General features: G+C 39.0%; 1 protein-coding gene across 5 annotated transcripts in view; it reads right to left on the bottom strand.

The window, feature by feature from the left end:
* Positions 1 to 15,074, bottom strand: part of lpin2 (lipin 2) — a 107,736-nt gene that overhangs the window by 58,688 nt on the left and 33,974 nt on the right. For 2 of the 5 annotated variants that reach the window (XM_078540632.1, XM_078540629.1), the window contains exons 2-4: positions 12,887 to 13,075; positions 5,597 to 5,629; positions 3,787 to 3,882 (exon numbers count right to left, since the gene is read on the bottom strand). In XM_078540632.1, coding sequence (XP_078396758.1) covers positions 3,787 to 3,882; positions 5,597 to 5,629; positions 12,887 to 13,066 — 309 coding nt within the window. In that variant the 5' untranslated portion in view covers positions 13,067 to 13,075. Of the gene's footprint in view, positions 1 to 3,786; positions 3,883 to 5,596; positions 5,630 to 7,811; positions 7,863 to 12,886; positions 13,076 to 15,074 lie in introns of those variants that run through there. The other 3 variants (XM_078540633.1, XM_078540631.1, XM_078540634.1) reach the window with 2 other exon arrangements.

Consider the following 15,074-nt stretch of genomic DNA (forward strand, 5'->3'; position numbering starts at 1 on the left):
TTTGCAACCTCTTTTGGCATCAAAAATAAATTAGAAAGGAACTTCAGAAAAAAGGTCAAGCAATTCTTGCAGCATTGCTTTTCAAATTTCTGCATGCTTTATTATACAGAATTCTGTAGATATGTAGAGAAGAAACAATCCCAGCCTTCATTACCCAGTCAATGGTCATTACTATGGAATGTGGCATTGTTAATGTGACCATCTAGTAGAAATAAATACAAAAACAACATGCACAATGGTATAGGGAAAACCAAAGAAACAGAAAACTAATTCTCAAACCTCTAATTATTTATGGCTAGGTCTGAACAGCAATTTTAAAAATCCTGAAAATTAATGCAGCACAGGAAGAAATTAATCTCAAATATTCATTATTTTTACAATTATTTACACAAAAATGTGGGCCACATTGCTGTACCACTGTTGTCAAAAGTAGAGCTTACAGCATTGGCTCCAATACACTGTAAACACCAAGTGACAGCTTTGGTTAAATTACTCAATGGCAGCTGTCCTGCTTTGAAAACTGATGACTAAATTTAATATCATTACAATATTAATTGCATCAGTTTTCACTATAGGAGGATACAAGTAACATCCCAGAAGCAGCTATAAACCAGGGAATGGAAGTGGGGAAGAAAGTCAGGATAATTACAGTCACCAAAGAAGAAGTGGTACTGAGTAAATTGTTGGAGCTGCGGGTGGACAAGAGCCTGGATCCTAATGGACTTCATCCTAGGGTCTGAAAAGGAGTGTCCAGTGAGATAGTTGATGCATTGGTTTTAATTTTTCAAAACTCCCTAAATTCAGGGAAGGTCCCATTAGAATGGAAGATAGCAAATGTAACTCCATTATTCAAAAAGGGAGAGACAGAAAGCAGGAAACTCTAGGCCAATTAGCTTAACATCTGCTGTAGGGAAAATGTTAAAAGCTATTAAAGTAGTTATAGCAGGGTACTTGGATAAACTCAAGGTCATCAGGCAGAATCAGCATGATTTTGTGAAAGGGAAATCGTGTTTAACCAACTTATTGGAATTCTTTGAGGAAGTAATATGTGGTGTGGATAAAGGGGAACCGGTGGGTGTACTGTACTTAGATTTCCAGAAGGTATTTGATAAAGTGCCACATCAAAGGTTATTGCGGAAAATAAAAGCTTATGGTATGGGGAGATAACATTATGGCATGGATAGAAGATTGGCTGGCTAACAGGAAGCAGAGAGTAGGCAAAAGAAATGGGTCTTTTTCTGATTGGCAGAATGTAAGAAGTGGTGTGCTACAGGAATCAGTGCTGGGACCTCAACTGTTTACAATTTATATAAACAACTTGGATGAAGGGATTGAAGGGATGGTTGCTAAATTTGCTGATGACACAAAGATAGATAGGAAATTAAGTTGTGAAGAGGACATAAGGAAACTACAAAAAATATATAGATATGTTAAGCAAGTGGGCAAGGATCTGGCAAATAGGGTACAACGTGGGAAAGTGTGAAATTGTCCATTTTGGCAGGAAGAATAAAAGAGAAGCATATTATCTAAATGGTGAGAGATTGCAGGGCTCTGAGGTGTAGAGAGATCTGGGTGTCCTAGTGCATGAATCACAAAAGGTTAGTATGCAAGTACATCAAGTAATTAGGAAAGCTAATAGAATGTTATCATTTATTGCAAGGGGAGTTGAATACAAAAGTAGAGAGGCTATGCTTCAGTTATACAGAGCACTAGTGAGACCACATTTGGAATACTGTGTACAGTATTGGTCACCTTATTAAGGATGTAAATGCATTGAAAGCGGTTCAGAGATGATTTATCAGTCTAATACCTGTAATGGGTGCATTATCTTATGGGGAAAGGTTGGACAGACTAGGCTTGTCCACTGGAGTTTAAAAGAGGAAGAGGTGACTTGATCGAAACATAAGATCCTGAGAGGTCTTGACAGGGTCGTGGGTCTTTGGAACACTTCCTAAAAAGGTAGTGGAAGCAGGGTCCTTGAATATTTTCAAGGCAGAGGCAGGTAGATTCTTGGTAAGCTTGGGAAGGGTGGCGGTGGGAGAAGATAGGTTATAGGGTGTAGGCAGGATGCTGATTTGAGGTTACTATCGGATGAGCCATGATCTTATTAGATGGCAGAGCAGACTCGAGGGGCTGAATGGCCTACTCCTGCTTCTTATTCGTATGTGACAAACACCTTTATAAAGGCTCAGTGGTGAAATTACCTCCAAAATGGAGTTGGACATATCCTCTATAAATTGGGTTTCAACACTCAAATTCTCAGAAATAGTGGTGCAGGACCACCACTTCTCAGGAATCTAATTTCTCTTCCTTCTATACCCTGACTCTGGATTCAAGGTGCACATATGCTGGATTAGCAGCATCAGATTTAAGCAAAACTGCTTCACTTTGCTAACAGAGTTACAGTATGGCTATACCCTTAGACATCCTAGAAGTTAAGATTCCAACCCCGGCCATCCTCACCTTAGAACAAATTTCAACTCAACACAAATACACAGCAGAGTCCGACATATCACAATCATAAAACAAGCCCCATAGTGTTTGCTTATTTTATTAAGGTTCTTCCCTAATCTCTTTCTTGCACCCACATAAACCTCACAATCTTCAGAAATCGTACCATACCTGGGGAAGGGAGAAACTTGAAACAAAAATTGCTGGAAAAACTCAGCAGGTCTGACAGCATCTGACAGAGGGGAGAAACTTATTCAGCCTATCTAATTTTTGTAGCAGAATCAGCAGCTTTTATTAAAAAAATAAAATCCTTGTGTTTTCTCATATCTTGCACTGAAAAAGATAACATGTATGGTCTCTGTTGCTTTGAGGCAGTGCATTTGACCTATTCACAACCTAAGTTTCATTATGGGCTTTTAAAAAGCCTTAGGGGAAAGGAAATCAGAGAGGGCATTGAACACCTTGCAGAAATAAGTGGATAACTCCTTGAGCTTAAGACTTACCCAGCTCAGTTTCTGGGAGGTCATTCCCAGGCTTCCTCGTGCATATTGAAAGAGCATGGAGCTGCTTCAACATTCCAGGACCCTGCTGGGTGCTGCTACAGATGCCATGCGCACACCTGAGATGTGTCAGTGATGGTGACTGCCTAACCTGGGATAGTGATGGGCATCTACAATTGCAAAAGGCCAAGAATTTCACTCTTGGTGATGGAGCAGCAGCCCAAGAATTTCATATCCTTGAAAGTTACGGGAAAAAACCCCACCTTCCTCTGGATTCCCAGTGAATTCTCCATCTGTCCATTTTTACCAAAGTGAATGGAATTGTACATTAAAAAGTTTTTCAGCTCGAGAATAAAAATATTCAACAAATTCAAAAACAATGGTAACTGAAGTAATTATTTAGAATGTCTCATTTATTACTGAACACCCAAATCTGTTTCCTTTCTGATAAAACACTCTCATACCATAATATTTCGGAATGACTGTGTATGTGATCACGATCAAATCCTCATCGTTCACCTCCCAACCCCTTTCAATATTTGTTAAACTGGTGGTTTCACTTACGCTTCTTCCCTTCACTGCATAATTAAAATACTGCAGCAAATAAAGCAGTAAATTAATCCCTATATCTGACCAAGCTGATTTTAATTGGATTTCATTTAGATAGTATGCTGTAAATGCAACCTTGCCAGTCATGAGGGGCATGGTCTACATTTAAGTTAAAAACTAAAATAAATGAGCAAACAACTTTCTTAGTCAATTGTGATAAAGCAAAAGCACACCACGATGTATTTGCGTTAAACATTTACAAATGAAGTTAAAAATTGATACATACATCTTCTTGTTCTGTTTCTTGTACAAAGAAAGCTTCTCCATTATCTCCCAACTTCATGTGTAGATCCACTGGATCGCCATTAATCTCGATGTCAATCTATAATCCCAAAATAGCACTAAATAAATTCAACACCCCTTTTAAAAAGTCAAAAAAAGTCCTCTACATAAACTCTTCAACCATTATGCCAAAACATACATACAAAAAAAAACACATTACAGTCAGAACAACTTTTATTTATATAGCACCTTTAACATAATAAACCGTCCCAAGATACTTCACAGGAGTGTTATAAAGCAGCATTTGACAGAGCCACACCAAAAGTTTGGTCAAAGAGTTAGATTTTAAGGAGTGCCTCGAAAAGGGAAGAGGTAGAGAGCCAGAGAGATTTAGGGAGGGGATTCCAGAGCTTAGGACCTAGGTCACCAGACATGGTCACCAATGGTGGAGCAATTAAAATGCAGGATGCCCAAGTGACAAGATGAGCATAGATATCTGGGAGGGTTGTGGGGCTGGAGGTTACAGAAATGAGGGGAAGGGCTATGGAGGGACTTGAAAACAAGGCTAAGAATTAAAAAAAAACAATGAGGCGCAGCTCGACTCATAGCCAATCTAGGTCTGCAAACAGAAGGGATGAGTGAACAGGACTTGGTGCGATCACAATCGCAGGCAGAGTTTTGGGGGACATCAGGTTCAGAGGGCAAAACATGCAGGAATGACCAGAAGTGCACTGGAATAATCCGACTAAAAGCCTAGTTTTCTTAGTAGTATCCTTGCCATCCGCATGTTTGAGAAGGGGCAGAAACAGGTGGGGGAGGTGGGGGCAAGTGGGGGGGGGGGTTTCACCTGGTGGTGGTGGTAGGCTTACAAAGCAAAAAGAATATGGCAGCATTACAGAGCAGCTATTTAGGTAACGATACCCAGAGGGTGACAGGAAGGGACAGAGTGTACAAACATTAAAAAAGCAGCAGCAAATAGGGTCAAGGTGGAAAAAAATGATAAAAAGGCAAAATTAATGGCTCTTCACTTAAATGCATACAGTATTCGGAACAAGATAAATGAATTAACGGCACAGAGGTGATTGGGTATGATCTTATAGCCATTATGGAGACATGGTAACAAGGAGATCGAAGCTGGGAACAAAATATTCAGGGGTACGTGACTTTTCAAAGGGACAAACAGGAAGGAAAGGGTGATGAGGTAGCTTTGTTAGTACAAAATGGAATAAGTCTGATAGCAAGAAATGATCTTGGATCAGAAGAGGTAGAATCCATATGAGTGGAGCTAGGGAATAACAAGGGGAAGACGACCACACTGGTGGGTGTAGTCTATAGGCTCCCAAGCATTCTCTGGAGGACACAGAATAAATCAGGAGATAATGAGGGCATGTAAAAAGGCAGTACATTAATCATGGGTGACTTTGATCTTCATGTAGATTGGGAAAATCAAATTAGCAGAGGTAGACACAAGCAAGAATATCTAGAGCGTATTCAGGACAGTTTCCTAGAACAATGTGTTGTCGATCCAACCAGGGATCAGGCCATTTTGGATCTGGTAATGTATAATGAGGCAGGTTTAATAAATGATCTCAGAGTAAAAGATCTCCTAGGAAACAGTGACCATAACATGGTAGAATTTAGCATTCAATTTGATTGTGAGAAACTTGGGTCGGAAACAACTGTGCTAAACTTAAATAAGGATAATTACAATGGAATGAGGGCAGAGTTGGCTGGAGTGGACTGGGAAAGGAGTTTAGCAGAAAAGAAGGTTAATGAACAATGGCTGACATTTAAGAAAATAATTCATGACTCACAACAAAGATATATCCCAGTGAGGAAGGAGGATCCTAGGAAGGGGATAAACCAACCATGGTTAATCAAGGAAGTTAAGGACAGTATCAAATTGAAAGAAAAATCATACAATGTGGCAAAGATTAGTGGTAAGCCAGAGAACTGGGAAAGTTTTAAAAACTAACAAAATATGACCAAAAATAAACGTTGAGGGTAAACAAATAATATAAAAATGGACAGTAAGAGCTTCTTTAAATATATAAAAAGGAAGAGGCGCCAAAGTGAACCTAGGCCCCTTAGAAAATGAGGAAGCAGAAATAATAATGGGGAACGAGGAAATGGCAAAGGAGTTGAATAAATGCTTTGCATCAGTCTTCACTGTAGAAGACACCAATAGCATTCCAAAAATGCTAAACAATCAAGGGTAGAAAGGGTGGGGAGGAAATAAATACAATAACTATCACTGGAGAAAAAGTACTAGGGAAACTAATGGAGCTAAAGGCTGATAAGTCCCCTGGGCCTGATGGGTTGCATCTTAGGATCTTAAAGGAAGTAGCTACAGAGATAGCGGATGTACTGGTAGTAATCTTCCAAGAATTCTTAGATTCTGGAAAAGTCCCAGAGGATTGGAAAACTGCCAATGTAACGCCCTTATTCAAAAAGGGAGACAAAAAACAGGTAACAAAAAGCCAGATAGCTTAACATCTGTCACTGGGAAAATGTTAGTGTCTATTATAAAGGATGTAATAGTAGAGCATTTAGAAATACATAATATAATCAAGCAGAGTCAGCATGGCTTCATGAAGGGGAAATCATGCCTGACAACTTTACTGGAATTCTTTGAGGGGGTAACAAGCAGGATAAAGGGGAACCAATAGATATAATATATTCCAAAAGGCATTCGATAAGGTATCGCACATAAGGCTACTTAAGATAACAGCCTATGGTGTTGGGGTAGTATATTAGCATGGATAGAGGATTGGCTAACTAATAGAAGACAGAGTTAGGATAAGGGGGCATTTTCAGGATGGCAACTTGTAACTAGTGGACAGCCACAGGGATCAGTGCTGGGGCCACAATTATTTACAATATACATTAATGACTTATATGAGGGAAGTGAATGTACTATCAATGCAGCAGAGGGGGATTTGGGGGGTCCTTGTGCATGAATCACAAAAAGCTAGCACACAAGTTCAGCAGGTAACTGGGAAAGCAACTGGAATGTTGGCCTTTATTTCAAAGGGAATGGAGTATAAAAATAGGGAAGTTTTGCTAAATTATACAAGTCACTAGTCAGACCACACCTAGAATACTGTGAACAATTTTGGTCCTCTTATCTAAGGGGAGATATACTAGCATTGGAAGCAGCCCAGAGAAGGTTTACTAGGTTGATCCTGGGTATGGAGCAGTTTTCTTATGAGGAGAGGTTGAGTAGGTTAGGCCTGTACTCATTCCAGTTTAGAAGAATGAGAGGCAACCTTATTGAAACATATAAGATTCTTAGGGGGCTTGACAGGGTAGATGCTGAGAGGTTGTTTCTCCTTGTGGGAGAATCTAGGACCAGAGGGCATAATCTCAGAGTAAGGAGTCACCCATTTAAGACAGATGAGGAGGAATTTCTTCTGAGGGTAGGGAATCTGTGGAATTCTTTACTGCAGAGGGCTGTAGGGTCCAGGTCGTTAAGTATATTCAAGGCTTACATAGACAGATTTTTAATCAGTATGGGAATTGAAGGTTATGGGGAAAAGGCAGGAAAGTGGTATTGAGAATTATCAGGACAGCCATGATTTCATTGAATTGCAAGCAGACTTGATGGGCCAAATGGCCTACTTCTGCTCCTATGTCTTATGGTCTAAATGTACACACATGTTTAAAGCATTGAGCACTTGTGGGTTCAAAGCCACAACATGCAAGAATCAAGCATCCTTTAGGACTTCACAACAATAATACTCCTTTTTGTGCCTTGGTAATGGATCATAGCAAAGAATTAGATTCAAGATCCTATTTTTACTCAAGCTCCATACATATATACAGTGAAGTACAAAGGAGCTAGACAGCAACACAGGAACTTGTTCAATTTTCTGCTCCCTGATTCAAAAAACGAAGGTCAAGGTTAACACTGTTGAGGTTCTGACTCAATTGAGCTTACCCAGCACAGGTCGAGAACTGCTAGCATGGATGGTTCAGTTGCTATATTGAGCCTAAATTGAACTCTAAATTCACTGACACCAGCTGTACATGTCATTTTGGTTTAACAATGCAGCATAATCCTGGGTCATGCAACAAGTGCAGGTTGAAGCCATCACAACTCCTCCCCCCCAAAATATCAAAGTTGCAATGGAAAAAGGGCTCATGGTTAAGTATCCTAGTCATCCTATTGCTAATACATGCAACACAATGCATGTGGTTTTAAAAATGTTTTCAATATGGATGCTGGCAAAGTCATGTTTTTCTTGCCCATACCCAAGATGGTCATGGTGACTTTTTCTCTGACTGGGTAGGAAATTCCAAGATTCTGAAGGAACAGTGACATACATCAAAGTTAGGATGGTGCATAACTTGGGAGGGAAGCAAGAAGTGACTTTGTTCCCCATGTTGCTGCTGCTCTTGTCCTTCTGATGGAAGAGGTTGCAGGGTTGGCAGTGTTTAATAAGCATGGTGAGTTGCTACAGTACATTGTGTATATACTGCAGACACAATACATTAGTGGTGGAGGGGCTGGAACTTGTTATGGGGTGGCAAACTAATGTTCTGTTCCAGGTAACGCCATACTACTTGAATTTTGGAGCTGCTGCTCCATCACACTCCTAATCTGATCTTTGTAGATGGAGGAGAGGCTTAGGAAACAGCTGGTGAGCTACTTTGCCTCGATTCTCTGCGTTGTTGATATATTTCCCATCAATTGTGAACCCCAGGATGATTACGGAAGGCTCCACAGTGGTGGTGCTATTGAAGGTCGGAAGAGATGGTTATTATATCTGCCATTTGTCTCCCAAGCTTGGAGGCTATTCAGATCCTGCTGGCATGGGCTGCTCCAGTATTGGAGTTGTTAAATTATAGTCACAAAATACATGTACTTTATCACAAATAGCATGCAGAAACTTATCAGTAATTAATAACTAATTTTCTAACCCCACCACACCCATAAAATTTGATCAAGTCAAAAATATATGGATCTTTACAGGTCTGCAAAGTTTCAGAACAAAACATCTTCAAGCACATAAGCTTTATTATTTTGGTTTTTGGTACTTTTAACTGGATTCGTCCTGGAATTGACAGTATATCTCATTTGCATTTGGACATATATTTCCCAAGAGAGTTTGCTCTTGGTTTCCATTTTTGGTGTACTTACGCCACAGGGGCTGCAGCGGTTCAAGAAAGCAGCTCACCACTACCTTCTCAAGGGCAATTAGGGATGGGCAATAAATGCTGGCCTAGTCAGCGATGCCCACATTCAGTAAATGCATTTTTTTTTTTAAATGAACACTTCGGAAATAGCTCAGACTCTCATCCTAGGTCATATACAACTTTCAATATTCTGATTCACACATTATCAAACTGGCATTGCAAGGAAGTTGATTCACTGCAGCATTTGCAGAGTACCATAATCATAAATCAAAGATACAAGGGAAGGTTTATAAATGTGATTAACTTAATACATTTTCAAAGTGCTAATCATGATAGAAACAATTATTGTTGAATTTTAGTCATACGTGTTCAACAGAAAGTGCTACTTTTTGCTTACTCCAAAATCTCAGGCCACCATGGCGAACATTTGGTGCATTAATTATTTTACACACATACCAATAATTGTGGATGAAACATGAACAGGGAAAATAGGTAAGTGATGCCCACAGCATAAATTATATTGCAAGTGTTTTGTTTATTGCTTTCGTTTGTAACCTTAGCTGCAATATTTCATTCTTAATAGTTCTTGCAACTTTTTTTTAAAAAAACACCTCTTAAACTAAATGGTTCAACTCAGCTAAATAGTCAGCGTATTTGCACTAATGTAATTTAATGATAAAACAAAGAAAATTGCTTTATGATCATTTTGATGATGCAAGGAATTGATTACGTATGTAATTATAACAGTTGGAAGAACAAAAATATTTACCCTTTAAAGTACTGATTCACATTTCCTACACATTGAGACACAAAGCCATTTCCCTATAGTCATGTGCTGAATTGTACATCATGTGTGTAATGACATATCTCGGAACTGACTTCATTTCAGTTACAGGGTTCTCAAAATCATTGGCATTCTCGAACGGACTGTGAGATGCAACTAATGCAACATGATTAACTTTGGTGGAAGATCAGCGGAAATCTCAGAAAATGGCCATTTCTTTGGAGTTTGTCAACGTTGAGGCAGGAGACAGAGATCTTTGGCAGAAATGAATGGCATAAATATTTACTTAAGACATCTATTTTTCAAAACATTAATGTGAATATTGTGCTCATTAAGGTAAAGGCCTTGGCATCAGGGAATGAACAATTTCTTTTTCCGATACCAAATATCAGCATCAAGCATTCCCAGGTGAGAGTAGCATGGTTTTCATTATGCCCTGGGCCCAACTTACTGCTCCAGTGTAAAATGTTCATTTTTCACTGTATCTGTCCTGTGCCCTCTCTGAGGAAGCCTGTCAACCCACTGTTGATATATACCCATTAGAAATTACATCAAGAATCCTCAAGCTCATTTTATACCTAACAGACAGGAAAATGGGTTTGAGGCAGAAGATCAACCACAATCATGCTTAATGGTTGAGCAGGTTCGAGGAGTCTTCTGATCTACTCCTGCTTCGATTTCTTATGTCCTTTCATTCATCTTTCTGGACTGGGTTTGGATACCAGGCAACAGAGTTGAAGTACCAGTCTCTAATCCATTCCAATCCCCAATTTTTACTTGGTTAATGGTGTGACACTTGTGCTTTAGTATCACTTGGACTTTTATATCGATGATGGTGGACAAATAGTATTTGGTGGAGAGGAGGATGCGGAGTGTTCTTTTTATTCTAAAGGCGCTATTTGATAAACATGATAGATAAGTGAAAATAAATCTTATACTACACGTGTAGAGATAACAACCATATCCAATGTTGGCACAAAAGTAGTTTGTATTCAGCAGCCGTACAGGTCCCTGGGCTGCCTTGGGGGAAAAAGGAGAATATCACACCTTTTCAAACTTCGAAAATATATATTTTTTATGCATTCATGGGACGTGGGCATCACTGGCTGTCCAGCATTTATTGTCCATCCCTAATTGTCCTTGTTTAGAGAGAATTTTTAAATATTTCTTTAAAAGAGTCAATCACATTGCTGTGGGTCTGGAGTCACATGTAGGCCAGACCAGGTAAGGACTGCAGATTTCCTTCTCTAAAGGACATTAGTGAACCAGATGGGTTTTTATGACAATCAGCAATGATTTCACGGTTGTCATCAGACTTTAAAGCAATGGTGGAGTCATACGATAAACTAAATATTGCACTACATTTACAACTGGGGTCATATCACTCCTAAGGGATATTGCCTCAAACTCAGTGATGTACAACTACTCCCCATGCTGGGAGTGAAAGATGAATTTTTCAAACAATTTCATAAATGCCCATTTAAAATGTCTATCAAATGTTATTAAGCGTACAGTTGATAGTATTTAGGGACAAGAAGGAAATGACTCCTTTACTGGGCAGTTGATAAATTTCCCAAAATCATCAGTTCACTTCACTCAAAGTAATACTGGGTGATAGAAAGATAAACTTACGGCAGTTAACATTTGTATAGAATAATTACATAAGTCATAATTTGCCAGGTTATGTACAGCTTTAAGGTTTTAAACAGGGATAACACACTTAACTTCTGGTCATTTTAGTGCAACATATTTTGTTATTACAATCTGGAAAAGTTGTTCATATTAACTTTGCCAAATCTTTGGACAGTCAATGTTTATTCATTATGCGAGACCAAATTACAAATTATTTTGCAACTGGTTGATAGTTTATTACATTCTTGGAAGGGTGAATGCTATTTGTGCAAAAACTCTTCATTATAATTTTTTTTTAAGAATTTGCTGGATTTTTACATTAACTCCCCATTAAGACTCATGTGGAAAGCTATGGATGCTCATTAAGAGAAAACATAATTGTTAATGCAATGCCAAGCAACCTCTATCTTGGAATGGGACATTTAAAACATTGTACTTCTGTTTGCCCCTGCATTTCTTTCCTTCAATTCATTCCCTATTCTCTTTTAACTTTTTCTTTTTATTCTAAACTACACCAAAATTGGTTTCCGAATTCTGGAAAAATCAGTCCATCAGCTGGGTTAATTCTTGACTTTTAGTTGATTTCTGGACAAGTATTTATATAGTGCCTTTAATATAATAAATCAAGATGTTTACATGTTTACGGCATCCGACTGCTCAATGAATTAAAGCTCAGGAGCAGGAACATTGGTCATTTTTCCTCCTCCTGTGCTGGCTGCAATGCTCTTTCTACTTCCATGGCCAAGATCAGCTAACCAGGGTTCGAATCTTGGACCGACCTAGTATGTATGACTTAGTACTAAACTTCATGAGGGCACAGACCCAAGCTCAGAAAAGGAAAGGTGGACAGCTAATTCTGATTTAACACAAGACAGCTAATTCTGTACTGCAACAAGAAAGCACAGTCAAGGACAAGAATCAGAGATGGTGGAGCTGGGGAGGGTCACCAGATTCAAGAGGAAGGACTTTTTGCCCAGCCAGTGTAGTTTTACTCTTTTTTTGCTGCTGTATATTAGGTTATTCCAAAAACAGGAGCAAAGGTAATGGAAGCACAAAATATAAATTAGATATGGTGATGGAAGGGACAATGTACTAGAGGGATGGGCCAGATGGATATTTCTCATCACTGAATTTTTTGAGAACCTTTCAATTTACTGATGACAGAGCAAAAGTCAGATCTTAGTCCTAATGCATTAACATTAGAAAATTTTGATAACCCAAATTTTTCACATTTAGTTTTGAATCTCCTTTTCAGGTTTTTTTTAAGCTTAACTTCCTCTATCTTCAGCACAATGATGTGAAAGCCTTGGAACTTTTCAGCTTCTGAAAAATACATGTGAATATGTAACTGACAATATAAAAAGCCAATAACATATCACACATAATGGGATCTACAATTCCAAAATGGAATTTTACTCTAAGATTAACACTGCATTATGCAGTTATGGTACACTGAATAAAGTATGACAAGTTCAAGATACATTGGCTCAAGTAAAGTTCATTCAGCCATTGCCTTCAACATTCATTTCTATTCACAATTGGAACTTACCACATTTTCCTTTGACCGAAGTACCCCGAGCTTTCCAAATCGAACATGGAACGGTGAGCACTGGTAGGTGCCATCCTGCTGTTGGACCACAATCACATCAATGCATCCAGAGAGTGTTGCAGGATTTAATCCCTTGTACAATTCCTTGACTGTTACCAATAACTGTCCAACATAGTTCATGGTTTGGGACTGGGAATAAAAAGCAAAAAAAATATCGTATGAACGTTCTTGTGTTCAATTAAACATTTTTTGCACTGTGCAAAAGTTTGCCCATTTCAATACTAAACCCTGAGCACATCATCTACATGTCAGATCATGAAGGTGTGCATATTACAAGGATTTTTATTTAAACTTAACATTTATCAATGAAACCTTCAACTCGGCCCTTTTCCAGCAAACAGCTGTGATGTTTCAAAATTGGATCAAATGTAATGAGACCTGTGATTTGATAAATGGTGATATATTGAGGTTGTGAACTTGATTGGATATCAAAACTTGTATATGTTATAGCAATACAAGTAAACAAAGCACACTCAAGAGTAAACGGTAGTAATGAGATTACAATCACCTTCATCTAGTCTACAAACGATTGAAAACCTGGAAGTAAACAAAACTGTTTAATCTTTGTGCAGAAAGTACTAAATAATTTGTGCATCACTACAGTTTTTAAAACAACTTTCAAAAAGAAGCTAGCTGGATTTCAGTATTAAGTCTGTGAATGGGGCACAAATGGAAAAAGCAACACCAACCCTGTCAATTGTTACAACCACGTGAGGGCGGCTAAAAATTAACACCCTAATTTACCACTCCAGGTCTGGCTATAACAGGGTTTAGTTGTGAATTTAGCAAGGCTGTGTTTGCGCCAAAGCTGCAGGACTCCCACTTTGTATGCTTTCAGATTATAAAGAATTAATCAGGGCACGTGCCCTCTAAAGAATTAATCAGATACGTTCTTTGATTTTAAACTCAGAAAGCAAGTTACGTTGATTGACCCTACTCCTCAAATTTAAGAAACAAAACTAGGTAAATCGCAACCCTCATTCACACGTCACACACATTCTCTGAACAGTTACTCTGCCATATCTGTGCACAATGCTTCCGAGAGAGAGAGATGATCGATTGGGCAGGGGGAGAGAGAGAGAGAAACGTTTGTGACAGCGTGCACCAACAGGAGATGGGGTCTTTCACACTCCTGAGGCGCATTTCAGTGCCTGTTCCCTTTAGATCCCACTTGGATAGAATGCAAGTTGTGTATAATGGCTGGCCAGCAGTCCCCCATTGTCTTAAGATTACAGTTTATCAAAATCCAGCCAGGAATGAAAGGGCACTAGAAGTTGTATGTTTTTCTCTAATAAAAATACATCCTCATAACGCAATCCATAAACTGAGTTGCTTGGCCCTAATATAAACATTAATAAAAACTTAGTGCAACATTTTTGTTTTTAATCTTGATTTTATTCCTTGCTAATGCAAAGCACAATATTTCTTAAGAACAGTTTTCATATCAAACCCACCTAAACTGGCTTTCAGCAATTCAATCCATGCTCATTTTACTCAAAGTTTCTTTTTGTAATATTGTTTGCAAGCAAGTCCAACCTTAGAAATGCCTAGAATGCATCTCAACAGGCCATTTCTACAATTACTAGCATGGGGATAACTTCAACTTTTCAACAAGGTAGGTGCATGTGTTTGCAGCAGACACTGACCCCACCTCCCCCCATCCAACTCTCAGAGTAATGTCTGAGCTGACAAAGCTGCCAAATTCCAGGATCCTGCCTAGATACCAAAATGCTGAAACTCTCTCCTGGTGCTTACAGCCCAGTGTTGACAAACCAAATCACGTAACCCCAATGCTGCCAATCTCTAGGGAGACAACTCTCAGAATGCTGTACCATTTACCACTAAATCTAAGGGTTTCATTCTCCAATGCTAGAAACCACGGGACTAATTCAGGTTATAGGCAAACTCTAGGACCAATCTCGAAAATCCTGCACTCCCAATCCATATTGTCGGGGCCTTCCACAAAACTATAAACCCTCAGCACCTGCTCTCTGCAGTCTGCCACAATTAAGATTCACTCCCTATCCCTGTTCTGTTGAAGTTCAGGAGCACATCACCCATCCTAGCAAAATCCAGTCCAATTCCAATGCTGTTAAATCCCTCCTTGCTCCTAAATTCTGGTTATCCA

This window comes from Cetorhinus maximus, chromosome 4 (genome assembly GCF_964194155.1).
Source record: "Cetorhinus maximus chromosome 4, sCetMax3.hap1.1, whole genome shotgun sequence".
NCBI classification, from domain to species: Eukaryota; Metazoa; Chordata; class Chondrichthyes; order Lamniformes; family Cetorhinidae; genus Cetorhinus; species Cetorhinus maximus.